We start from the raw sequence: 26,074 nt of genomic DNA, 5'->3' as shown, positions 1-26,074 counted from the left end.
GCGAGAAGTGGGCCGTCTGCAGCCAGCACGAGGGCCCTCGCCAGAACCAGGCCACGCCAGCATCCGCTCTCAGACACCCAGCCTCCAGAAATGCGAGAAAGAAGTTTCTGCCGCTTCCCAGCCACCCAGGCTGTGGGATTTTGTCATAACAGCCTGAACAGACGAGGACAGAGCCCAACTCGGGCGACTGGCCCATCCATGCACCCGGCACCCTGTTACCACCTCCTTAGATCCCCCTTTCTCTTCCTGGGATTTCTCCCCCCGCATCATGGCCCACTCCCGGCACTCGGACTGCACCTGTTGGGGGGCTCTCAGCTCTCTTCTTACTTTTCCTCTCCTGTCTCCTCCGTCCACCTCCTTCCTTCCCTCTTCCCTGATGCCGGGAACTCCTGGTTCTAACAGCTCAGAGCGCGCGGCTTGCAGCCTAATGATATCCAGCCCCGGGAAGCTGGCAAAACACGGAACAGACAGAAAGGCACCCCTCATCCCAAATCCCACTGTAGCCACCCACAGCTGTGCGCAGGGCAACTGCAGCGCGGACTGGCTGCTGCCCATCTGCTGTCACCCCCACCTTTCCCAAGTGACATCTTCCAAAATCAAAGACACTGCCCAGCTGTCAAAATAAGCGTTCGTATTTTCATACACAGGACAATGACTGCTGAAAAGAGATGATGTAAACACACAAACAAACGAAGTGGAGGAAGGGGAGGGCTGGTGGCTTGCCTTCCTCCAAATTCATCCTTCTCACAGAAGCAGGGACCGAAATGATGACCTTCGTGAGTCCTTAGAACAGCAACTGACAAGCACATCCTCCCAGCCATAAAGGCTTGCATCAAAGGAAACCAGAAAAAGGGATGAAGGTTTTGATCTCCAGAGGAGAGAGAGGGAGCACGCTAAGTGCTCAGGACAAAAGGATGGCCAAGCCCGCGAGTTAATTATTCGTTCTGCCCCGGCAGAACAATGTGTAATGAGCACCGCAGAAAGCAAAGTGAATTTCTAACAGAGATAACAAGGGCACCGAGACAGGCAACGAGGAAGCCTGGAGGCATAGAGGACGTTGACCTTCTTAAGCATTTAGTGAGGCTGCCCTTCCTTTCTTGAGAAACACCCCTCGTGGACACACCTCCTTGCTAAAATTATATAGACTTTCTCACATCAAACGAAAGGCCTAGAATAGGGCTAAAAGTGAAGAAATTAAGGTCCTTGCTCTTGCCCTGTCACCCTGAACAAATCACTTAAATGTTCTCTGCCTCACTTTCCCCCGTTATAAGATGGGGAATCCTAAAACCAGGATTGTTTGGAGGCTCACATGTGATCCCAATCGGGGAAGCCGAGTGTGGGCCACCTGGGGCCCTCCGTGGGGTGAGTGACGCTGTGTGTGGAAATGCCAACCCACTGACCACCTGCCAAAGTGACTGGGTTTATTTTTAAATGTCGTTGAACTTCATACATCATGATAGCCTGCAGTGGGTGTTTCTCTGTGCCTGCCCCACCCACAACTTGTGTGTCAAAGCTCTCCACCTGCCATCATGCAATAAGGTCAAAATCAGATCCAGGAGGAAAAGCACTCAAATGCTAGGCTCTCGTGCCCTCGCACTCCATGCCGGCCACTAGCGTGGGGAGGCCAGCCCGGGTCATTAGGAAGCACAGAAGGCTGTGGGGCTGTGGTCTTTTAGGCCCAGTTGTAGCTACTGAGAGCTGGCCGTGGTGATCCAAATACATGGAGCTGTAAAATCATCCATCTATAAGCCCAAATACCCCAGAGCAAGAAACTGAGGGGCAGCTCCCACAGGTTCTGCAGGGGCTAGAGCATCATAAAAATCCCAGACCTAATAAAAAGGGGCGTGTCTCCCTCAAAGGAGTGTTGCAAGGATTCTTGGTCCCTCAGTTAATCCGGAGACCTCGGAACAGAGCTGGAAAGCCAGGTGGCCCTTCCTGTGGTGTAGGCACCGGCCGCAGTGTGGAAGAAATCTTCCAGCAGGCAGAGTCTCCAGAAGTCACATCGAGCAACCAAAAGTCACTGCGGGGCAAAGGAGTGAGGCCACGTGGGGACCCCAAATTCTCCCGCTGCCCACAGGTGGTTAATCTAATAGTGGAGGTCCAACACCGTGAGGCTATGATGGCATCTGCAGACTCACGTCAGACTGCGGACAAGTCACGATGATGTCGCCACCCCTGCCATCGCTGGAGTTTCTGGGTCCAGGAGGTAAGTGAGAAGGTGGCTCTTTGTGCCCATGCAATTCGTCCTTTCTACTTCAGTGTCGTATGGAAACTACAGTGGCTGTGCTTACATGAACCATTTAGTAAATGGACTGCCGAACGGAGAGAAATATCTGGAAGGGACACCAACATAACCAGGGATGAAAGTGACTCTGTGATGAGCAAGCAGTTTCTGAAACGGCCCTGCCCTACTCTGTCTGGGACAGTAATTGGCAGTGGCTTTGGATGAGATGCCAGTGTATTTGAAACTATGTACTGGACGGCATGTTATGGGGTCTCTTAGATAGATGCTTGCCCTTTCTAGGAGAAGCAAGCTGTCCCCACTTGTAGGCAATGTCGTGCGGCCTAAGACACACTCTCCATAGCTGATCAGAACAGATGTGGCCCGATTCTGAGGACAGCCTTAGCAAAGTAATTCAAGGGCCAGTCCACTCCTCTCTCAGAAATCAGAGCTAAGAGGCAGTCGGTGATGGAAGGGGACTCAGAGATCTGGAGAGGTCTGGAGAGAACAGGATCCGTGAGTAGGTAGAGGAAGCCAGCGGAGGGCCGGGGAACACACAGGGGAGGGCGTCTAGGGAGAAGCAGAGACGCTCGGGGACTAGGGTCCTGCTGGCCAGCGTGCAGAGCCCCCAACCCCTGATAGTGTCCCATGCCAGTCGTCACCTGTCACGGGTATCCTGAAAGTGAACTTTTTTTTTTTTTTTAAGTAACTTAAGACTCTTACTATGAAAAGGGCCTAACTTGAGCAGATAGCATGGGCCCTACTGGTCTAGGAAAGGATAATATTCTATGTGGGTGATAGGGATCTGGTGATCTAGCAATTGCCTAGAAATTAGGCCTCAGCATTGTCATCAAAACACACAGGAGCCCTGGTTTCTCAGCATATCCACCCTGAGTACATTTTAATGCCCTAATGACTAAGATAGCTGCTTCCTTATTCTTGCTATCCTTAGTAAGGTTAAGGGCTGCTTTTATCGTGATTACTGTTTAGAGTCTTCATCGTCTCCAGTAAACGGGGGGCCAGGCAGAGAGAAGGAGAAGGCAAATGCATTGTTCCCTTTCCAGTGTGAAACAATGGCTGGGTTTCTTTAGCGTCAGATGAAAAGACAGGAAAAGACAGAAAAAGCCAGGGACTCCTGGGGACCCAGGGAATGAGACATGTCTGGCCAGCAAGCTAAGCCAAGGTCCTGCGAATTCCCCAGGGGCATCTGTGCAAACCTCTTCAGGCCTCCTGAGCAGGTTCTTTCCAGCTAAAGCCTGCTGCCTCCGTGGGGTTACTTACTTCCAAGCCCTGGTCCGTCTGCACAGCTGCCTTTTCTGCTCCCACGCGGAAGTGTGATTTCCAGTTGGAGGTGGTTGTTAATTTGGAGACTGGAAAAGAGCACGAAGCATCCATCGGGGGGACTCCCTGTGGGGCTCTGGGGGGAGGGTGCCCATAAGTCCTAGCCACGCCCCAACTGGCCTTTTGGGGTGGTGTTGGATGCTCACAAGACAGGAGTGCCCGGAAGCTTCCCAGACAGGGCTGCCTTGCTGACTGAGGAGGACACTTCCAAAGGGCTCCTAAGGACAGGTGACCTACTTAGTGCCGTGCGGGGGCTGCAGGATGATCTTCACGGGCCCTGGGTGGCACAGAGCCGCACAACGCCCACCCCCCGGACTCCCGGCTGAGGAGGCCCCTCCTCACTTTTCTGTCTAAATGCCTCCTCCTCTGCCCTGGTGTCCAGGCAGCAGCCAGGGAGATTTCCGACAAGGCGGCGAGCTGCGGAAACCGTGGCGTGGTCACCTGGCCCTTAAAACCGGCTCTACCGATGGAGGTCACATCAGGGCCACTGGGCCGTTTTGTTCCAGGACCAACCTGCCGTTCACCTCAGCTCTAGCTCCTTGAGAGGTGGAGGCCAGAGGGCAGGGCGTATCATCCTGAGGGCTCCGGATGGGTCTCAGAAAACCCATGACCCCTGGAAGCAGCGGGTGACACCTCGTGACCCCTGGAAGCAGCGGGTGACACCTTGCGGGCCTGTGCATTTTTCTGGGACAAATCCATAGAGTTTGTCCAGCATCTTGGAGGCATCTGTGAGCCCAGAAGGGTTTAAACCACTGACCTAGGGGTCTTCTTGGAGGAAAGGAAAGATGATTGGAGTCCTAGGGTTTTCAGGAATAGGAGGTAGACAAGAGACTCCCGTGTTTCCCACTGAGAAGCCTGGGACACAGGGGAGAGTCTGGGCTCTGGCATCAGGACTGCACCCCTGTCTTGTGAGCCTGGTGTGTCCACTACAGATCTGAGACCCAAAGCCTTTCCCCTGATGCATGAAGCCTTTCACGGTGTCGTGCGTCCCTCCTGGGATCCCGTCTCCTACCCTCTCCGATTCCCCAGGCTTCCTGCATTTACAACCCCTTCCCTGAATGTTCTCTTCCCCTTCACGCTCAGACCAAACCGGGCTCGGTCCTGAGGGCACTGCGGCTGGGAGCCCCTCAGGTGATGCCCGTCCTCCCCTCCGGGCCAGCGAGGGCCAGGTTTTCCCATTGCTCTTCCAGGGCTTACCCCTCCCTCCTCCCTAAGCCCGCCACACCTCACCCTTCCCTCCTCACTTCCCGAGTATGCCTTGTAATAGGGGTCTCCAGAGAGACAGAACCAATAGGATATATGTATATCTGCAGAAAGATTTATTACGAGGGACTGGCTCACGCAACTATGGCGGCCTGCCATCTGCAAGCTGGAGGCCCAGGACAGCAGGAGGCCCAGGATACCTGGGCCCAGGACAGGTAGAGGCCCAGGACAACCAGAGCCCCAGGATAGCTGGGCCCAGGACAGCGGGAGGCCCAGGATAGCTGGGCCCAGGACAGCTGGAGGCCTAGTCTTGTCTAAACACCTGAAAACATGGGCGCCTCAGTTAAATCACACCCCTGCCGAGTCCATGTCCGTGCTCACGTGGCTGCGTCTGCTGAAGAGAGTCACCAGCCCCACGGGGCCGCCTCTCCTTACGTACACACGCACACGACCGACCACCCAGGGCCCTTCCTGCTGCCCCACACTCGCCCATCTCCCCGGCCCACTCCCTCTCCGGCCCACTCCTGCCTACTTTCCCCTCGTCAGACCCCCTCAAACGCCTCTTCGTCCACCAACCGCCCCCCCCCAGCATCTGTGCCACACCCTGTGCCCTCCCTCTCTCGCGGTGTGGGGGCCAACTGTCCCTGCTCACCTTTGCAGCAAGACTCTTCTGTTCACAGTCACGGTCACTCGCTTTTCCCCTCCCCTCGTTGGCTGGAGCCACGCCACTCAGCCTCTTACTCCGCTGCTCCGTGGAAACCGCCCTCGCCAGAGTCACCGGTCGCCTCCTCCGTTGTCAAGCCTCAGTCCTCACCTTAGCGACCTGTCGGCACCCCTGCCTTGAGACACGTGCGTCACTTGTCTTCCCAGACACCACACTCTTCTGGATTTTCACCTACTCCCAGGTCCTTCCCTTCCTCTGTTGGTGGGCGCCTCCTCACCTCTCTGGCCACTGGAGTGAGCCAGGGCTCGGTCTTTGGACCTCCTCTCTGGCCTGTCTACGCGCACCAGCCTGCTGATAAATGCCAGCAGTATGGTGATGGCTCCCCAGTGTCCCTCTCCAGCCCGGACTACTCCCCACGGGCCAGACTCCTGTGTCCAACCAGTCAGTCCACATCTCTGTGCGGGTTTCCAGTAGGCCTGCCCTTTGCAGAGTTCTCCCCACCTCACCAAGCCCATGACCTTCTGAGAGAATTAGTGCCTGAGAAGTCATGAAGTCACCCTTAAAAACGTCCTTGACTCTGGCAGACACGTAAGCAAGAAGAACACCTCCAAGAGCTGGATGTTGTCAAGGAGAAGGACTTCCTCCCCAAAGAACGCTTCAGGTAGAGTCCGGGGGGATCAGGAGAAAGGAAAGACTCCTGTGAGGTGAGGATGAGATCATGGAGGAAAATGGGCAGGGCCTGCCCTTCAGAGGTCAGACCAGAACCTAATCCGGGAACTTCGCCCTTCCCAGAGCAGGGAACCCTCACAAAGCCTGTCTCACAGGAAGGAGTCTATCGCTTCCCTGGACCAGGGGCTACAGCACTCTCCCTTTTCTCAATGGGAGTTTCGTTATTTCTACTTCGTGACTGCGTGTCGGCTGTGGGGTGTGGGGCAGACAACTTGTCCCCCTAAGTGCACTGATCACCGGATCATGTGGTCTCAAGGGAGAAGAACGTACGTGACCTGGAGATCCTGGATGTGACTTTGGGTTGTCTCCCTAGAGAAGGGGATGAGTATTTCTGTGTGTGGGAAGAAGAATGAGATGGTCTGGTGACCAAAGCGACGTACTGTTGCAGAGACAGTGCAATTTCCCTTCCTCTTGGGCACACAGGAAAAGGATGTTTCCCAGTCTCCTTTGTAGCGGGTGGGGCGGCGTTACAAGATTAGACTGATGTAAGACAGGCAAAGACTGGTCCATAAAAAGTTACCCTTATGTAATTTTCCCTTTTATCCCCTCCCAAGGTGACCTTAGAGGCATATGTTGTGGACGTCAGTGCCACAGGATGGATGCAGCCCAGGTCCCTAAATGACTACATGACACAGAGTCCCTGGATGACCTACTGACCCTCCCTAGCTTCCACCCTTTTTCCATCTCAGATCCCATTGAACTTGAGGTAAGCGAGCAAGACTTTTATTGCATTAGGTCACTGAGCTTTTAGGGTCGTGTGTTAGTTAGCCGATCCTGACTTATATAGAAGGCACTCAATAATTATGGTGACTGAACGTTCTAATTTCAGAGCCCAAGCTTTTAACCGCTACACTCTCTTGACTGGCCTTCTGGATGCTCTCTCCCCTTTTCTTTATAACATTCCTTTCTGAGTTTAAAAATATTATGTGCTCAGAAACCAACACCACCACCACCAACAAAACCAAACTGATTAAAAAATGGGCACAGGACTTGAACAGACATTTCTCCAAAGAAGATGTACAAATGGCCAACAAGCACTTGAAAAGATGCTCCCAACATCACAGCCTATCAGGAAAATTCAAATCAAAACCACCATGAGCTATCACCTCACCCCGATTATGATGGCCACTCTCCAGAAACCAGAAAATATCAAGGGTCGGCGAGGATGTGGAGAAATCAGAATACTTATCCACTGCTGGCGGGAATACGAAATGATGCCATGCTCCGGAAAAGAGCACAGCAGTGCCTCAAAAAATTAAAAGCAGAACAACCCCTATGACCCGGCAATTCCATTTGTGGATAAATGCCCCCAACAACTGAAGGCAGGGCCTCGAAGAGATGCTCTGCTTTATTTACAGCAGGATTATTCACAAGAGCCAAAGGCAGAAGCAACCCAAGTCTCCATCGAGAGATGAAAGGATAAATGAAATGTGTCACACACATACACTGGAATTATTACTCAGCCTTAATAAGGAAGGAAATTCTGACCCACGCAACAACATGGTTGCCTCTTGGAGACATTTTGCTAAGTAAATACGCCAGGCGCTAAGACAAATACTGAATATCACAGATTCCACTCAACGTGAGGTTCCTAGAGTAGTCAAATTCACAGAGACAGAAAGTACAATGGTGGTTGCTGCAGGTTCACGGGGTGGGGTGGGGGGGGAGGGAATGGGGAGCCGTTTAATGGCTACAGAGTTCTAGTTTTGCAAATGCAAACAGCTCAGAGATTGGTGGCACAGTGTGAGGGTACTTAACACTGCCGAACTGTATGTATCCTTAAAAATTGGTTAAGTGGTAAATTTCATGTTAAGTGTATTTCACCACAATTAAAACTCTTTAAGAGGTTATTATGTGCTGGCTTTTAAAACATAACAACACAGAAAGGAAGTTTTAAAAACGGCATCCTCTCTCACTCCAGTAGAGATTGCCACTGTGGAGAGGCTTTTTATGGAGCCAAAGCGGAGTTGTTTCATAAAACACTGATTCCGCCGCACACAGCGAAAGCCCGTTCTGGTGGAGAAAGAAATCCTGTTATATAGGGTGAGAAGGAGCCCACTTTCCGCTCGCAGGCAGGCTGGAAGAGCTCCAGGATTTCTTCGTCTTCACATTTGAATTTGGTGAATATTGTCCTTGTAACAAGAAGCTCAGCGGCCCGAGGCAGAGGCCAGCATTTGGGCAAACCAGAATCAGTTCGATTCAGGACCGTACAGATTGATACCTGGGGCATTTCCTCCTTTCATTTACACACACGTTCACTCATTGAATAAATACTTGTTGATCGTCTACACACACTAGACGCTGTGCTTCAGGCTCAGGAGACAGCAGTGACTAGAAGAGGATGTTTACCTTCTCGTTGGGGAGAAGAACTGCGTACATGTAAACCAACAGAAATTGCAAACTGTGACGGGCTCTGAAAAAAAAATGGACAGGGTAGAGATATGGAAAGGAAGGGGGGAGTGGACATTTGAGCTGAGACCTGGCAGATGGGAATGAGCTCCCACAGAAAGTGCTGGAGACACAAGAGGACATGTGAACAGACCAAAGGAATCTGTGGTGATGGGGTCAGAGCAGTGGTTGCCTCTGGAAGGGTACTGACTCAAAGCAGAGGGGGGGAGCCTTCTAGCCTGCTGGCATCTATATCTTTACTTTGGTGAATATCTACGTACGGAATTATGTAAAAGCTCACCGTGCTGCACACTTTAAAGTTTGTGCACTTTACTACATGAAGGTTATACAGCAATAAAAATAAAATAAAATACCCCTTCCCGAAAGAGAAAAGAAAGGGCGGAGGTGGGGGGAGGTTCCAGGTGGAAAGAAAATTAAGCGCAAAGGCCTACAGGTGCGGCTGGCTTGGGTGGGACAGCAGGTGATCCCAGGTGGAAGGCAGAGGCCCAGGGGCCAGGGGTCAGAGGACAGTGGGTTGAGTGATCACGCCTCACATTAACAGCAGTCATCCCTGGGGAGACAATTAAGATCCGGGCTCCGAGACCAGGGTTTTTAACTGTTAACTCTCAACACAAAAATGTTTTTGAACAAGTCTTCATGTCTCACATGTATCATTTTAAAAATAGATAAATGAGGCCATTTGTTTTTGCTTTGTTTTTTTTCCTGCCTTTCCATCTGCTTGTTCTAAGGAGGCTGATGGCTCAGAAGGGCCTTTTCTTGTCTCCGTCGGGAAAAGATCCAGGGGTGGGAAGCTCTCATGATTTCTTCTTATCAGGCCTGCGGTCCTAAACCGTCCACTCAGAGAATCATCATTTGTTGCTTCTGGGAAGAACACTTCACTCACCCAGCACCGACCGAGTCCTCACATGCGCAAGACGTTTCTTGTTCCGCAGATATTCCCAGGTCCAATCTCTCCCTTCTCCTTTCAGGATGGAGCCAAATGCAGAGACCGCAAACCTGAGGCAGCTGGGTAGGAATCCGGGGCGATGGAGAAGGGGAGAAGATACCGCCAAAGGAAAAATTTCCCGACCTCGTGGGCCTGCCTGCCAGTCTGGGCTCCAGGGCGCAATCCGGCTGAGGCCCTGGGGATGGGCTGATGGGAGCAGGGGAGCGTTTTCAAGACCACCAGCCCTGGGGAAAGCTGTGTCTCGCGCCTCTTGGAAAGTGTCCTCTCTCGCCTCCTTGCAGGTGCCCACTGGCTGGCGCCCACCTCCCCGCCCGGCCTCCAGGCCCCGGTGCAGGCAGCCCGGCTGGCTCGTCCTCCCCGGGCCCCGTCGGCCTTCAGCAGGGGCGACCGCAGGTGGGACCGGGCTGTCGCCAGAATCTTTCTGGACAGTTAGCATCCTCCGTCCTGGCATTACAGCAGCCCTCGGGGCGGCCTCCTCTGGAGCGGGGAGGTCCTCTGGGCGCCTCTCTCTCGGTGCTACAAGGGGCAGGAGAGGCGAGCAGGGGTGTCCCCGCCCGCCTGGGGATCGAGCCGCGGGGAGTCTCACCCCCCCCCCGTGCGCCCACCTCGCCGTTCCCGCAGCCGCCCAGCGAGCCGGGGGACCCCACGGCCCCAGGCTGCCCTCGGGGCGCATGCGACCTCCCCCACCTCCCCCCGCCATGGCACCCCCCGCCGGGAGGCTGTGGGGTTGCGACCCCCCCCCCCGGCCGCCCACACCCTCTCCAGCCCCTGCACCCCCAAACCCAGCGGGACCCTCGGTCCCCTGCGGTTCCACGTGAGGGTCTCATCCCAGCGCTGCACTGAGGCCTCCTCCCCAACATATTTTTGTCAAATGGATATTTTCAAACACAGATACTGGAGGAGGAGGAGTTGGAGCCTGAACTTGGTCGCAGGACAGGCTGAGACGACCCTGCGGCCGCCCTCGGGGAGGGCAGGAGTCCTCTGTCCTGTGGGCTCCGGAATCGGGGTGAGAACTGCCAAACTGCCAGAACAGATTCACTGCGGGGCCTCGCTGGCCCTGCAGTGAGGTTCCCGGTCCCGCACAGAGAGGCTCTGGGCACAGAACTGCCTTTTAACACCCCCGGGGGTTTCTTTGTAATTCTGTGTACCTGGTTTCGCGCACTTAAACACTTATTCTCTGGAGGGGCTGTGGCTTCCCCCGGCCACACTGGACAGGTAGATCACCCAAGGGTGCGTGGAGTCTGAGGAACACAGCTAGAGAGCAACACACCTGTGCTCCCAATTGGTACGACTGAAGAAAGGGGCGTGCTCGACAGTCCTCACACAATCACAACGTCTACTTAGTTTCCTAATCACCAACACCTTAGATTCCCAGCGTCAGGAGACCTGGATTCTCCTGGCTGTGGCTTTTTGTCCTCAATCCTGTTGAGATCCGACCCCATCCCTTCCCGTCCAGGGTCCTGTCTCCCTCGTCCAGTTTGAACCAAAAGATCCATCGCTAGAGGAGAGGGAGCTTTCTACGATTCTGCCGCTTGTCAGTGCTACCTCTGCGCCCCTCCCTCCTCCTCTCCTTCCTCCCTCTCCTCCTCCCAAGTCACTTAGCAGGAGGTCTCCCCAGCCTCAGAGCTCATCCTGAGGTTTCCCTACCCCCTTTCCCTACCCTCCAGCAGCACCTGCCACGTGGCCCCTTTCTAACGGCCTGTCCTGATGGCAGACGATTGCTTGTGACAAATGTCCCTCCCCTCCACCATCCATTTTGCTCTGTAGACAAAAGAGGCAGTGGGCTCTTTGGCCAGAAGAAACGTTCCTTTTTAGTAGAACTTCCTGCCAGCCTGGGGCAGGAGATGCTGTGTTTGTACCAGCACTGTGGGATAGAACTTTCTGCTATAATGGGAATGTTCTCATCCAATACGGTGGCCACTAGCTACACGAGGCTATTGAGCACTGGAAATACGGCTAGGGCAACTGAATTTTAAATTTTGTTTGAACATTTAAAAGTTTCAACAGCCATTTTGAGGTATAAAAGGCATCAATGAACTGCACATGAAGTGTAAAAATTGATGTTTTGACACATGTGCCTGTGAAAGCATTACCACAATCACAGTAGTGAATATGCAGAGCATGTCCAGAAGTTTCCTCATGCCACCCCTTTATATCCCTCTGTTGTTGCCCCCTCCCCACCCCCCATGCACACACTCAGGTAAGCACTGTTCCACTTTCTGTCATTAGAGATTAGTTTGCATTCCTTAGGATATAATGTAAATGGAATCGTGCCTTCCATATATATATATTTTTGGGGGGGGCGGGATCTGGCTTCTTTCATTCAGCAAAATTATTTTGAGATTCACCCACGTGGTCTCTGTTGGTTTCCTTTTATTGCTGAATAATATTTAATTATGTGGAGATGCCACAAGGTCACCTGTTGATGGATTTTTCGGTGGTTTCCACTTTTTGGCAATGAACACGTGAAGCTGCTATGAGCATTCTTGCACAAATCTTTGCAGAGACATAGGCTTTCATTTCTCTTGGGTAAATTCCTACAAGTAGAATGGCTGGATCATGGTGGGCGTTTTGTTTACCTTGTGAAGAAACAGGCAAACTTCTCCAAAGTGGTGGTACCGTTCCTGCCTGGTCCTCCACGAACCGGCCAATGACGGGTATGATCAGTCTCTAATTGTAGCCATTCTAACGGGTCTATAGGGTTATCTCATTGCTGTTTTTTTTTTTTTTTTAATGTTTCTTTTTGAGAAACAGAGAGTGCGAGTGGGAGAGGTGCAGAGAGAGAGAGAGAGAGAGAGAGAGAGAGAGAGAGAGAGAGACACAGACTCGGAAGCAGGCTCCAGGCTCCGAGCTGTCAGCACAGAGCCTGACGAGGGGCCTGAACTCACAGACTGCACCATCATAACCTGAGCCAAAGTCGGACGCTTAACCGACTGAGCCACCCAGGCGCCCCTCTCATTGCGGTTTTAATTTTTATTTCCCTGCTGTCTCATGATGTTGAGTATCTTTGCATGGGATTATTTGGCATTGGTGTATCTTCTTCCGTGAAGTGTTCATTTTGTATTACATTGTTTTCTTATCACAGAGTTTTGAAGGTTCTTTACATATTGTAGATGCAAGTCCCTTATCAAATACGTGATGTGCAAATATTTTCTCCCAGGTGATTACTTGTCTTTTTAATTTCTGAATGTTTTTCAAAGAGGGGAGTTTTAATTCTGAGGAAGCCCAGTTTAATTTAGTCTCTTATGGGTCATGTTTTCAGTGGAGCACCTAAGAAATCTTTGCCTAGCCCAAAGTCGCAAAGGTTTTTTCACTACGTTTTCATCTATAAATTTTATAGATCTTTTTTCCTTTCGATGTATGGTCCATTTTGAGTTAAATGGACCGTTAAATGCACTACTTTGCATACGGGGCAAGGCGGGGATTGTTCAGTTTTTTCAATACGAATATACACTTGTTTCAGTACCATTTGTTGAAAAGATCACCCTTTGTCCACTGAATCACCTTTGTCCCTTTATTGAAGATCAGTGTTTGGTGTCTGTGTGGGGTCTATAGCTGGACTCTCATATTCCACTGATCAGTTCATTTAAACTTAAACAGCCGCCTGTGGCTAGTGGCTACCAAGCTGGGCATCTCAGGTTTAGACTGTAAGCATCTCAAGAAGGATACAATTTGTGATTCTCATCAGAGAAAGCTCTGCTGTAGGCTCCGGAATAATAATTATTTGAACATTCTTACCGTATGGTTGCTAAAGGGGAACTAGACTCCCCCTGTTGCCCAGGAAGTGGACTGCAATTTTCCTCCTTCAGTTTACTATCGGGCTGCAGACCCAAGGAGACGGGAGGGCTCCAGGCTCCGGGGTCCCACGTTCAAACCCTGACTCGGCAACTTACTGGCTGTGTGACTATAAGCCAGCTGCTTAACCTTTCTCTGCCTCAGCTTCTTCATCTATAAAATGGGTATCATAATCATAACCTATTTCAAAGGATTGTTTGAGGATTAAATAAGGCGTGGAGTGCTTAGGATAATGCCCGGTGCATGATAAGGATCAAAACCTCGTCATTACCATTACCTCCTATGGAATAAAACACAGTAGCAGAAGAGAAGGACGGTCTATACTTTCCGAGACCCCTTTCCCTTAACTTCAGAGAAGCTCTCGTATGTTTTAGCGCGTGTCGCAAACACTTTAGCCTCCGTACTTTCGGTAGCTTAATTAAGGTACTTACATATTTGTCCAAAGTCACACGGCTGCTGCAACTCCTACAGGAAGCCTCAGCTTAAAAACTGGCTCACTTATCCTTACTCCACGTGTCTCTGCAAATACAACAAGGAGGAACTCAGTCTTCTGTGTCCCACATAAGGTTCAAGGAATTATGAGGCAACACTGTAGGCCCACAATTAATATTGAATTAATTCATATTCAATGAATACTGAACTTCAGAGAAGATACTTAGCTATTCTGAAGCCTCGGGACATCGCATCTAAATCCACGTTTTAAGTTTCTAAACTCTGTGCTTTTAACTTCATGATTTTCAAAATCAGTGCACATCTGAGCAGCCCGGAAGCCTGTGAGATGCCCCCGCTCAGCACCCCCGCCCCTCCCAGGTATGCTGCACTGTGGGGCCGGGTGGATCCTGGAGTGCACGTTTCTCAGGCCCCCCAGACGGCGCGCGGAGGGCCCTGGGATAAGCCCCTGGCCCACTGCATTCTGCCACTTTCACTGGACTTTTCCAACTGTATTCAATCAAGAATGAATTGCCACAGCAAACACACCTCCACCTTCCATTAGGCGGAAAGTCCGATTTAGGAGGGAGCTGGGATTCAGAACCAGCTTTGCACAATGATTTGTTTTCCCTGGGGCCGTACACACTGCGGAGAATCTCACTTTCTCTTTGCCGTGCTTTCCAATACAGCCGAACATGTGCGTTTTCACACTGAACTTCAGAGCCTCAGACGCTTTGTTATTCGGAAGCATTAGGACACTGCCTCAGTTTGTCATGAGGTGGGTGGGGTGGGAGGAATGTTCTGGAGACCCACAGGAATAGCCCCTCCGTGAGGCTGGACTTCCCTTTCACTGCCCACGCACTGATTTTCCATCCTGTGGGAAGCAGACAGGATTAATGGTCTAGCTTATTGTCTTTTGTTCTGCCAAGGCCCTACGAAGGTCTGTGTGTGTGTGTGTGTGTGGGGGGGGTGTTCCAGAAAGGAGTCACAGATGCACTGAGGAGCCACAGGCCACACCTGCAGCCCCCGCTTGAAGCCTGCATTTAAAAACTGGCTTACTTCTTCTTTTACTACGCATGTCTCTATAAATAAATCGCGGAGGAACTCAGCCTTTGTGTCCCAAATAAGGTTGAAGAAGTTATGGCGGGGGGGGGCACGCCACTGGAGGCCCACGATTTCTGTCTTCCGGGCAAAGAATAAAAGGGGTCAGCAGTGGCCAAGCCCCCTGAAAGTGCCTGGCTGTCCCTACATGGAAGTGACTTGGATGCCCCCAGGGTCTACACCCACTGCCAAGTGACCTGTGCCAGCTCTGGGTCAAGGGCTCGGCAAACACTGAGGAATCCATTTCTGGCACATCAGTGAATGCACCAGGAAGTGCCACTGGGGACTGCTCGGTGTGGCATCCGACAAATGTAAAGACAGAGTGAAGCCCTCTGACCGGTTTCTGTCTCTTAACATTCCCACATTTCCATTTCATTGCAGTGGAAAGAACAAAGCAGAAACAGAATGAAAAGACAAAGATTTTCAAAACTCGTACTGGACAAAACATTAATATCCAAAATATACAAAGAACGCTTAAAACTCGGCATAAGAAAACCAACAACCCAGCTTTTAAGAATCAGCGAAAGATCTGAACAGACACCTCACCAAAAAAGATGGCAAACATATGAAAAGACGCTCCACGTTGTATGTCATTAGGCAACTGCAAATTCATACAATAATTACCACTACATACTTACTAGAATGGCTAAGATCCAAAGCACTGACAACATGAGATGCTGGTGAGGACAGCAGGAACTCCCATTCACTGCTGGCGGGGAAGCAAAATGGAAGTCATACAAAATGGAAGACAGTTCGGCAGTTTCTTATAAGACTAGACATATCCTACCATGCGGCTTAGCGACTGCACTCTTTGGTATCTACTCATAAGTTGAAAATGTACATCCACACACACCCTGCCCACGGATGTTTAGAGCAGTTTCACTCATAATCGCCAACTCCTGGGAGCAACCAAGACATCCTTCAGTAGGTGGATGGATAAATAAACTGTGGTCCATCCAGGCAATGGATTCTTCAGCAAAAAAGGAAATGAACTATCATTTCACGAACAGACACGGAGGGACCTTAAATGTGAATTACTTCACAAGGCGATCTGAAAAGGCTACGTGCTGTATGAATCCAACTAGGTGACATTCTGGAAAAGGCAAAACCATGGAGACAAGAGAATGATCACTGGTTGCTGGGGATGGAAGGATGAGTAGGCAGAGCATGGGGGAGGAGGCAGGGAAACTACTCTGTAAGATACAATGGGGCCAAAATGTCATACATTTGTCAAAACCCACAGAATGCACGACACAGCAGTGAACCGAACGTCAACTAGGGGCCTTAGTAGCCAAGTTTCAGTATTGGCTCATCCGTCATAAAAAGGAAAGCTATAAAATGCACGTAGAGAATGACTGTATGGAATAAAAACGGTTAACAAACAAAACAAAGTGCAGTCTGGTCCACAGAAAAGAGGCATTCCTAACTTTGAAAGGTCCTAAAATAGGAAGGCGGGTTTGGAATAGGAAAACATTTCTGAAGGAAATGTACCGATGTGTTAGAGCTCCCTGCAGGCTAGGGAGTGCATTAACGCTTGAGTGTATTAACCCTCACAGTGCCCCGTGGACACGCCTGCAACCTGTATGTTCAGGTAAGGGCGCTTACTCGGACGAGGCTCCAGCTCAAGTGGCCGTTTTAGGATTCAAACTAGTCTTTGACGATCACTATGTCACATTGCCTTTAAAGAAAATGAGCAATTGGACGGAGTTTAAAAGACTGTCCAGGGACCTCCCTAAAAACAGACGTATGGTATCATTTGTTGGTTAGTAATTAGATCCTCCCGAAATGCTTGCAAAGTGCTTGCCTAGCGGTGTCAACGTTGCCCCGGAAACGGAGTTCGTGCTCCTCCGTCAGGCAAGCTGCCCTCCCTCCCCTCCCCCTGCTGTCCTGAAGGCAAAGTTCAGCCACTCACCTTTTCCTATTACCATAAATCCCCCGGAGTCGAGTCAGATGTGGCTTCCCTGTCGGCCTCGCTGCTCCTGCATCGAGCCCAGCCCGTAAAAAGACAGCTCCTCCGGTGGCCCGGGGACTCTCTTCCGTCCCCCGGTGGCGTGAGGCTCAGGGGTGGCTTGTGGACCGGGTGGGGGCCTCCGGGGACCTAGCGGGGACCTAGCGGGGACCAGAGGCCGCGGCCGCCCGGAACCAGGCCCGCAGCCGCGGCAGCGCCCCCTGCCGGCCGCGGACCCGCGCTCAGGCCCGAGCGGGAGGCGGCGGAGGGACGGGAGGAAGGAAAGGCCGCGGCGGTGGAGCCAACGCACGGTCTCCGCGGGGAAGCCCCGCTCTCCGCCCCCCCCCCCCCCCCCCCCGCCGCTCCCTACGGCGGTAGAGAGGGTCCCGCCGCTGCGCTGCGCACCCCCAGCCGAGCCCGGCGACGCGGCTTCCCCGGCGCCCCGTCGGCTCCCGTTCCAGGCCGGGCCCGCTCAAGCCCGGCGCCCCCGGGTCGCCGGTCCCTTGCCCCCTGCCACCCCGCGCCCCTCCTCTAGGAAACATCGGCCCAGCCCGGGCGAACCCCCACTGGCCGCGATTCCTGATCCCTGCTGCACCTGCCAGTGATGGCCAATTCTTTCGGGGGCGGGGGGGGGGGGTGCTCATCAAGGGCACACCCTCGCTCTCTCCATCTTGGGGTACTTCGGAGTTCTCATTCTCAACCTTCTTGGACGGCTCTGCTTTGCTCCCACTCCCCAAACTCTTCCCAAACAGGAACTTCCGTTCTGTAGACCTGAGTTGGGGTAAGGAAGGGCGAGTCCAGGGGACCTGTGTTTTTATTTAAACCCTTCAGGTGACTGCAGCAGGTGATCTTTGAGACCAGCGCGGGACTAGCACGTGTCACTAAGCGCCACAAGTTCACCAGTGAGCAAAACGACTCCTGATTTTCTTGGCGACCTGCTTCTCCCGCCTCCCTCCCAGGTGCGGGATAGGCCCGCTCCTCAGTCTTCACGCGCGCCGTGCCAACCGCTCCCCACACGGCCCCCGCCGGGCTCCCGCTAGCTCCGCCTGCCGTCTCGGCTCCTGGCCCGACACACACCCTCCGTGGCAGTGTGTCTTCCGAGACCCATGTGTGGTCATGCGGTTCTCTTTGCCTTGCCAAGTCTCCCCTCTTTGCCAGGGAACATCGGACTTCGTCCTTCTCGGCCCAATGAAGACGTTGTGCCTTTGAAAACCCTCCCCCAGTTCTTGGCAGGCGGAGTTCACCTCTCCAGTCCCTGTGATCCCACGCTTGTCACCCCGTCACAGCTAGTTGCGCCCCTTAGGACCCTCTGAGGTCCCAGCCAACAGGTGTTTGCTAAGCGGCTGCCTAAATGTGTGCAGGCCTCCTCAAGCACCAGATGCTTTTATGGCGCTAAGAAGACGCAGCACCCAAAGGGCAGAGTGTAAATTCCTACACTCCCACATTTGGAACCTTAAAGACCTTGGGAAGTGCATCTTTATTTAGAGGAGGTCGATAGAGGTCAGGGGTACACAAGCTTTTTTTCAGACAGATTGTAAGGATTTCAGGCTCTGGTGTAGCTGTTCAACTTTGCCAATGTAGGACGAAAGCAGCCGTCATGACGCGTACGTGAGTGGCTGTGTTCCAATAAACTTAATTTGTAGACGCTGAAATTTGAATTTCATATACTTTGCACGTGTCAGGGACCTTATCTGTGGACCTTACGGGTTGCCAGTCTGAGAGCTATGTTCAACCCCGTGTCCTTTGGCACAAGACTCGGTATATATGAGCTTTATTTTTTGACTCAAAGGCCCCGCAAATGAAAACTTTACGAGTAGAGAAGAACCCAGAAACGTCACGCTAGAGGGTAAGGAGGAACAGAAACTACTCTTCAGGTAGATGGCACACAGCCAGAACTGTTCGTGCTGCCATCTAGAGACTGGGTAGCCTCGCCTGAGGTCTTCTCTCGGAACTCTTACCCCCCAAGGGCCCAGAAAACAGTCTCCCCTCCCATCAGCACACGGAGACGGCTGGGGTTGGGGTTTGTGTTCCTGACCACCCGCAACAAGGCCTTCAAATTGGTTAAGCCAAAAGTAAGTGTACAGGCAAAGAATTAGAAAACTTTGATAAACCTTTTAAAGTGAAAAAAGCAAGCTTCAAGTCACAGAATCTTGAGATCACTTAGTTCAATTTCTACCACCCTTTCCCAACCAAGCACTCAGCGTTCAGATAAGAAAAAGAAAGGTCTAGGAGGGCTGGTTGTTCTGAGGTGACAGAGGCTAAGACGGAGCCTGCCTGCGAGTCCCCCTTGTCCGATCCTGTCGCCGGAAGCCCCGCAGAATCACCCTGACGGGCCTACAAAAATCCGGTAATGTGGGCACAAAGCAGCGGAGACGCCCAGGAGGGAGGGCCGCGGGTTCCAATCCCACTGTGTCACACAACTGCTCTGTGCCCTCGGGTACTTGGCCTTCGTGCCATCTCCCCAGCTGCAAAGCGGGGCAGAACACCTGCCTCCCAGGCTTGTTGGATGCTTAAGTGGGCTAACGGTGTTTTGGCCCCTAATGGGCATTAAGGCTTTAGTAATCATGAATTCCTTGAGCACCTGCTGTGTGTCACATTTAGCTTTACAGATGTTGCCGGATTTAACCTTTGCAACTATTTTACAGAGTGAACATTATCTCCCTTCTGTAAGTAAAACCGAGAAAGGTCACGCGTGCCGTGGGCGGGCGCTGGAACAAAACGGCGACGGACGCCGCCTCTTACACAAGTGTGCGTGACGAAGGCACCCAGCATGCAAGGGACGTGCCAGGTTACAGCGGCAGGCCTCTCTTTCCCGCTTGCCCTGCTGCTCCATTTCTGCAGTTCTGTAGGCTTGCAATGAATGGAATATTTGCGTAATGCTCAACTTATCGAGACACCTGGAGATAATTTAAAGCTCAGTGTTTCAAGAGAGGTATTTGCACATGTTTAGTGCACGTAGGTGAGAGCTGCTGCTCCCCGAGTTTATCTGAGACAGGCGGATGCTTAAAGCCCAGCTCTGAAAGTCCCGGGGTTTCCCATCTCCGAAAACCTTCCCTCATCCCACGTCTTCAAGTCCCTCAGCGAGACACAGAAAAGACACGTTTGGACTGACCGGGCCTGGGCCCCGTCCTCTCTCAGCAATCCAGGGGCCCCAGGGTGGTCTCTCTCATTTTACAAGGCTGAACAGGTCACTGCCCCTGGCTGAGCGGAGAAGCACCAGTGGGGGGCAGGAAGCAGCACGTGAGATAAAGCACCAATGTGAGGCTGGGGCCGGTCGCCAACGAGGACATCGGCGTGTCTGTGGCACTCACCGCATCTGAACCCTGAGTTCCTGACCTGTGAGACTGGAAGGAGGAAGATCCCATACCCTTCACATTGTGCTGCCCAATGAGCACAGGGGAAAGTGCAGAGGAAACTGTGAAGTTCCAGCAGTACTGGATTAAGATGTTTGTAATAAATTGAGAATGCGGTCGCTGAAAGAGGAGACTGCTCAAGTTACATTTATGGCCAGCTGCCTGCGTTCTTTACGGTTTTGGGCACAGGCTTACAGTCTCAAATGTTTTCTGTCTTACGTTCAATTTTCTCTACGTTAGGTCAGTGGGAAAGAACATCCGTTTGCTTGCATTGTCCTCGTCCCCCACCAGGCGGTGCTGCTTCCCAATTAGCAATTTCTTTTGGTGAGGGAGGCTGGCTGAGACCTCCTTTTAAGCGGATTAAGTTGGAGCTGAAAGACGAAGAAAAAAAAAATGAAGAGCCACCCGGCCCCCCACCTCACCCCACCCCCCCCCCCCCCCCAAATTTCAAGTAGCAAAACGGGATCTGAGAATTAACAGCTCTGGTGACCGAGAACTGCTGTCACTGCACAAGAGGTAGATTGCGGGAAGAAGGGTCTTTGATGCCGTCTGTGATGTGCCCCAGTCTCCAGAGCAGAAAATTTCGAAGCCTACAGCCTCCGTGCTCCCAGGATGCACAGACATTTGCAAACACACACAGAGTTCAGGCAACATGTACCCACGCTCCAATCCAGAGGGCTCACGTTTTTCAAAGGAGGAATGCATTTAAGAATTAGGTCAGTGTCTCAAGACAACTTGCATGTTACAGGCACAAATGCTGTGTTGTAAGCAGTGAACAAATGCTGACGTTAGATGGACCTTCGGAATCCAAACTGCGTAAAGCCAATGTGCTAATGGGCGTTCTCTGGGGGACAGCGCTGCCCCCCTGTGTACGGACCTTGTGATGGGTACACCTGAGTTGACACCTTGGGACCCCAGAGCCCTTCATGTTCATAAGAGCCGGCCCCTCTACCCCCTCACCACCCGCCCCCCAAAAGGAAGGTCCGGAGATACGGCGACCACGTTTAAAGTCAGAGCACCCCTCTTCCTCACTTACTCCCCCACACCTCATTTCTCTGAAAATAAATGGCCCTTTCTGTGGGGTGGCCGGGGTGGGGGAAGTCAGCATTTTTCTTTATTCTTTGGAGATGAAGCGATGGAAGGGTTATGGGGTCGAACTACTGTCACCGCTTGCCTCCATTCGGCTTCACTGCCTTAACAACCTTAGAGTGCTTTTGTAACCAGTATGTAGAATTGAAAAAAGACGTCTTCCAAGCTCAAATGGATGATGCTTTTAAGTACTAGATGCTACCTGTCAAAAAAAAAAAATTATTTTACACTGTGCTTTCATCTTTCTGGAACCTTGTCAGAAAAATTTGATTTTTAGCACTTAACGTGAAAAGTTAAATGTGGATCTGCCTTGTGAACGAACCTATTCTACTCCAGTATCGAATAATCAGAACCGCACGACTCAGCCCATAGCCGCCATTAGTTGGTAGGCTCTCCGACTAGAGTTAATTTTTGAGGACAGGGAATATTTGGGGTCTTTTATCAGTGGACAGAGCTGAAATAACTGAGTCCAACGTAACGCAGAACTGTGTTTTGCTAGGTTCCTCACCACCCCTTCCTCCTAGATTCAGTTCCCCTCCGCATTTCCAGGTCTCTCAACCGGTGCAATTCTCCTGTTCATCAAAAAAGAATTCAACAGACATCGGCGTGCCTCCTTGGCGCTATTTCATTACGTTCGAACTTTCGCACGTGTGATTTCATTTGACCCTCATGGCTATAATTTAAAATAAAGTCTCATTTCCTCTCTGGGGAAAATAAAGCTCAGAGGCCCCAGGTTCCTTCCCCTTGCCTCCTTCTGTCCCCACTTTTCCCGCTGCCTCACCGGTGCCCTAACCAGCCTTCGAACGGCCAGACTTTCTTTCCTCAACCATCCACGTTTCTTTAAATACGTAAAACCCTGGATTGCGAGGAACTTGTTCTGCGAGCGTTCCACAAGGCCAGCAAACATTTCTAATAAATTTTAACTTGATAAATGAGTGATGTCTTGCCATACGAGTTGTACATTCGGCCAAACACCACATGATCGCAACCGAGTCAATGGTTCCTGAAATACGCTTTGATATATACAAGTACTTTGGATTACAGGCATGTTTCCGGAACTAATTATGCTCGCGAGCCAAGTTTTTACTGTACCATCATTAACGTGTTCTTCCTCTACTTAAAACTTGGTAATTTCTAATTTTTCAACTGACCTCAAAGTCTCCAGCTTGACTCTATTTTTACCTGTTGAACCACACACCTCACAACTCTTTCCATATGTTCCATCTCCTACACCGGCCTTCGTCTCCTCCTCCCACATCCCCGGCCACAAAACACAGTCGCTTCCATTCCCGAGCCTTGCCTTGCGTCCCCTCTTCTACACTGGGACCATCCGGACCCTGCCCCTCTCCACATTCCCCTCCTCCACAGAGCCTGACATGGGCTCTTCCAGGGTATGCTTGGCCCTCCCATGCCAAGCCTTCCATGGCACCGTCACCTCCATGCAGGAGGGTGTCAGGATACGGACTGAGGGACTGGATGCTGTCAGCACGAGTGTAAACCACTTGGGAAACAATTTGGCAAATCCTGGAAAACTGAGCATTTTTGTGTGTCTTACAACCCAGCACTTGGCACTCCTGGATTTATATCCTAAAGAACCTTCGCACGCACGAACCAGGAGATGGTACAAACACGCTCCAGTGAGAGCAAAAAAAAAAAAAAAAAAAGAAAAGCACCCACGTTTGTGGACAGAATGGAAATTGTGTGTGTGTTTGTGTTTTTCCCCCATGAGACACAACAGAACAGTGGAAAGTTAGAGACAATGAATACACTGCAGGAATGTAACATCAGGACCCCAAACCAGTAGAGACAGTCATGCAAGACTATGTACGAGACACCTTTTCCATAAAGCTCAAGAAAAGTAGTACACGGTGTGTGAGGGAGGAGAATGTGACATGTGAGGGGAAGGGCATGGGGACGATAAAGTTTACAGTCGTGGGCTCCTTGGTGCAGCGGCAGAAAAGGAGGGAGGAGGGGACACAGGTAAGGACACGGGCAGCCTGCGCATTAACGTGAAGGTGGCTTACGGCTTGCGTGTCCCACGTGTAGGTGCACGGGTGCCAGCCGAAGGGGAGAAGGGGAGGGCTGGGGCCTCGGGAATGCTGTGATCATTTGGAACCCACCGTCCGAATGGGGCCAGAGGGGACATTCATTAGATGCCTCTGGACAATCGTCTGCTGTCCGGTCAGCTGGAGCCCTTGAGTGCCCGCTATTGCGTGAATGCTGGGGGACAACCATAGGACAGACAGGGCCTGGGCCACGCGACGAGACCTCAGGGACCGCCACCAGACGTGACTGTATGGTGCACACGAGGAAAGGGTCTCCCCGTAAATTACTGACTGTGTAAAAACGGACTGGAGACTGGGTCACGGCCAACAGAACCGGTGAAATAAAAGCTAGTCAATAACGCACGGAGAGTCGCCCGGAAAAACACCATCGTAATGAATCTGCGAAAGCAAATCGTGTTCTCTACACTTTGGGGGAGGGAAGCCTCAACCAGAAACACAGCTCTGGGCACGCGGCGTGCGCTCGGTGGGCCCGGAAACACAGTCTCTCCTCTCCGTGGTCACACAGGTGACCTCCGAAGCAAGGCTGCTGGAGAAGAAACTGAAGAACATCGAGGTGGTAAAGAAACTTTGGGATTCGGCGCCCCACGTCCCAGGGGAAAACGGCTCGATTCGTTAACAAGAAAAAACAAATCACCGTGTGTGAGGCCCTCCTCCTTTTCATTTTTACAAAATCTGCAATAAACCACAATTCTTAAGCTGTTTTTCATTTTTTTTTATTGCTGTTAATTCAAGGAAAAAGGGTTGCATAAAATCCAATCTGTTCTAGAAATATAAGTGGCCTTTCCAGTACATAACATTTCAAATATCAAAGTATATGGTAAACATACAAATAAGGAGAAGGTAACATACCTCCTATATACAGTACAGTATTTTAAATCATAAAATAAGCTCCATAAAGTACAACTGGCAAGTGGTTCCCGACACGGCCCATACGTGGCTCATCAAAACTCTCACTTGGAACAACTCAACGGCAGCTTAGCAATTAATTTAATAATGTGGTCCAAAAATACCCAGATCAAATAAAATATATTTAATCAAAATAATTTCCTTTATGCGAACTTTCTTCTTTAAATTAAAGCTTTCATCTACCCCTTGACACCCACCCCTTTCCCTTCCCCCCGAACTCCCACCCTGAAAGTTAGTTTCAAAATGTACATTGCTGTTATAAATATAAATGCTACCCAGGAAGCATTAAATGAAGCTTCTCTTTTCTTCAAGTTTTTCCTTTTATCTAGCCATCTGCTAGGCTTCTGAACCCAGACCAAGGATTTAAGTTCCTCTGCTGGGCACTGACATTGCCCCACACGACACGAATCTATCCCTTCTGCTCTGTACTGAGGAATGGGAAAACAAAACCAGCCCGACCCCGAACCCCTGACTGTCCGGGGCAGATGCTCATTGCTGTTGAATGCAGCAGTTCCAAAAATACACCCAAGGCTTCCAGATAATCTCAGTGCACTTTAGGAAATCAAAAATTACCTGGAAGCAATTTAGTACATAGATTGGCTTTAAAAAAAACTTTTTTTTTTTTTTTTTTTTTTTTTTTTTTTTTTTTGAAAACAGCAGCATTAAACTTAGTGACAGGACACAGACATGATTACTACTGTCTGCACACACTCGGAAGCCGGTCTTTCACATTATGATCACGCAGAGTGGGAAACTTATCAAAGTGACTTTGCGACGAGAGAGACGGCTTAGGGAACGAACCTGACTTTCGCAGAAACCAGAGCTTCCGCTCGGACTGCAACAGACCACACACATCTCGAACACAACGTATCACTGCTACAGTCGGCGTGAGAAAAGAAGCAATCTTTACTCCGGTAGTGTCTCTTTAGCACGACACGGTGACAGACTACAAGAGAGATCAGCCGTCGACGTTCATCACAGACACAGACACACACACACACACGACACTCACACGTTTGTTCACTTTATGTCTCTCTGAAGCAACAGGCTAAAAAAGTATGACGAAGTAAAAACTTTTTTTGTTGTTTTGTTTTTTTTAAGAAAAAGCTCTTTGTCCACTTCATACATCATATTTTTTCAGTTTCATATGGTTTTACTTCTTCCGCTCTCTTCCACTTAACTTGAATTTTGATTTGGACAACAAGCACTGCATATATGTATTTACGTGATGCTGTTTATTACATATATACACACGATTTGGGGAACTTGATTTCTCCTCTCAGATGAAGGTGAAGCACTTCACCCTGGATTTACAGGCCACAGGAAAGGGGGTGGCGGGGAGACGTGTGTCCTTTGCGGTGAAAGTGAGAAAAGCTGGGAAGAAGCAAAGTTTCTCTTTTTCAAAACCATATGACTGTCACCAGTGTTGTAAAAAAAAAAAAAAGAAAAAAGGTCAAATACACAGTTTTAAAGATTCAGTAAACATTGCACACAGCAAGTATTCAGTGTAAAAAAAAAAAAAAGCACAGCAAACATTTTCCTTTTGATAGTTTGGAGGTTTAAATTACATGTATCATACAGATAAGCCTGTTGTTGAACCAGGAGACCAGAGGCTCAAAAGCAACGCATTCTTTTTTGTTTTGGACATCAGTACAACAGAAATGAAAAACCCCAAGTGCATAGAAATCTAGGAAATGTATAGACAAAGAAACACAAACAAAATACCTTTCCTTTCCTCCCCTCCACACCCCACCATGACTCCCCAACACGTCAGGGTATTAAGCAGTCAAGCTTTACGCGTTTCAGTCTGCAGAATCCAACGTATCATTAGAAGGGGGGAGGGGAGGTGCGTATCTCAGTCTGTAAGTGCCTAA

At 50.8% G+C, this 26,074-nt stretch overlaps 1 protein-coding gene and 2 long non-coding RNA genes across 6 annotated transcripts in view; all 3 read right to left on the bottom strand.

Annotated features, from left to right (window-relative positions):
- Positions 1-616: 616 nt before the first annotated feature.
- On the bottom strand, positions 617-5,761 carry LOC122203676. Its single transcript, XR_006195291.1, has 3 exons — positions 5,418-5,761; positions 3,503-3,638; positions 617-2,333 (listed from the first exon to the last, which is right to left on the bottom strand). It is a non-coding gene; the product is annotated as an uncharacterized LOC122203676 (long non-coding RNA).
- Positions 5,762-12,475: 6,714 nt separating this feature from the next.
- Positions 12,476-16,414, bottom strand: LOC122203677. Its single transcript, XR_006195292.1, has 3 exons — positions 15,477-16,414; positions 14,399-14,611; positions 12,476-13,827 (listed from the first exon to the last, which is right to left on the bottom strand). It is a non-coding gene; the product is annotated as an uncharacterized LOC122203677 (long non-coding RNA).
- A 3,664-nt stretch (positions 16,415-20,078) lies between these two features.
- Positions 20,079-26,074, bottom strand: part of ZCCHC2 (zinc finger CCHC-type containing 2) — a 65,658-nt gene continuing 59,662 nt past the window's right edge. Inside the window, exons 14-15 of one of the 4 annotated variants that reach the window (XR_006195560.1) lie at positions 25,926-26,070; positions 22,005-25,614 (exon numbers count right to left, since the gene is read on the bottom strand). Coding sequence is in view for 3 of the 4 variants with exons in the window: in XM_042911543.1 (XP_042767477.1) it covers positions 26,003-26,070 (68 nt within the window). In the remaining variant the exon portion in view is untranslated. Of the gene's footprint in view, positions 20,511-21,231; positions 21,431-22,004; positions 26,071-26,074 lie in introns of those variants that run through there. The other 3 variants (XM_042911545.1, XM_042911544.1, XM_042911543.1) reach the window with 3 other exon arrangements.

The sequence above is a fragment of the Panthera leo genome, chromosome D3 (genome assembly GCF_018350215.1).
Source record: "Panthera leo isolate Ple1 chromosome D3, P.leo_Ple1_pat1.1, whole genome shotgun sequence".
Taxonomy (NCBI): domain Eukaryota; kingdom Metazoa; phylum Chordata; class Mammalia; order Carnivora; family Felidae; genus Panthera; species Panthera leo.
The sequence above is the reverse complement of the archived record's forward strand: the minus strand, read 5'-3'. Positions and strand labels throughout refer to the sequence as shown.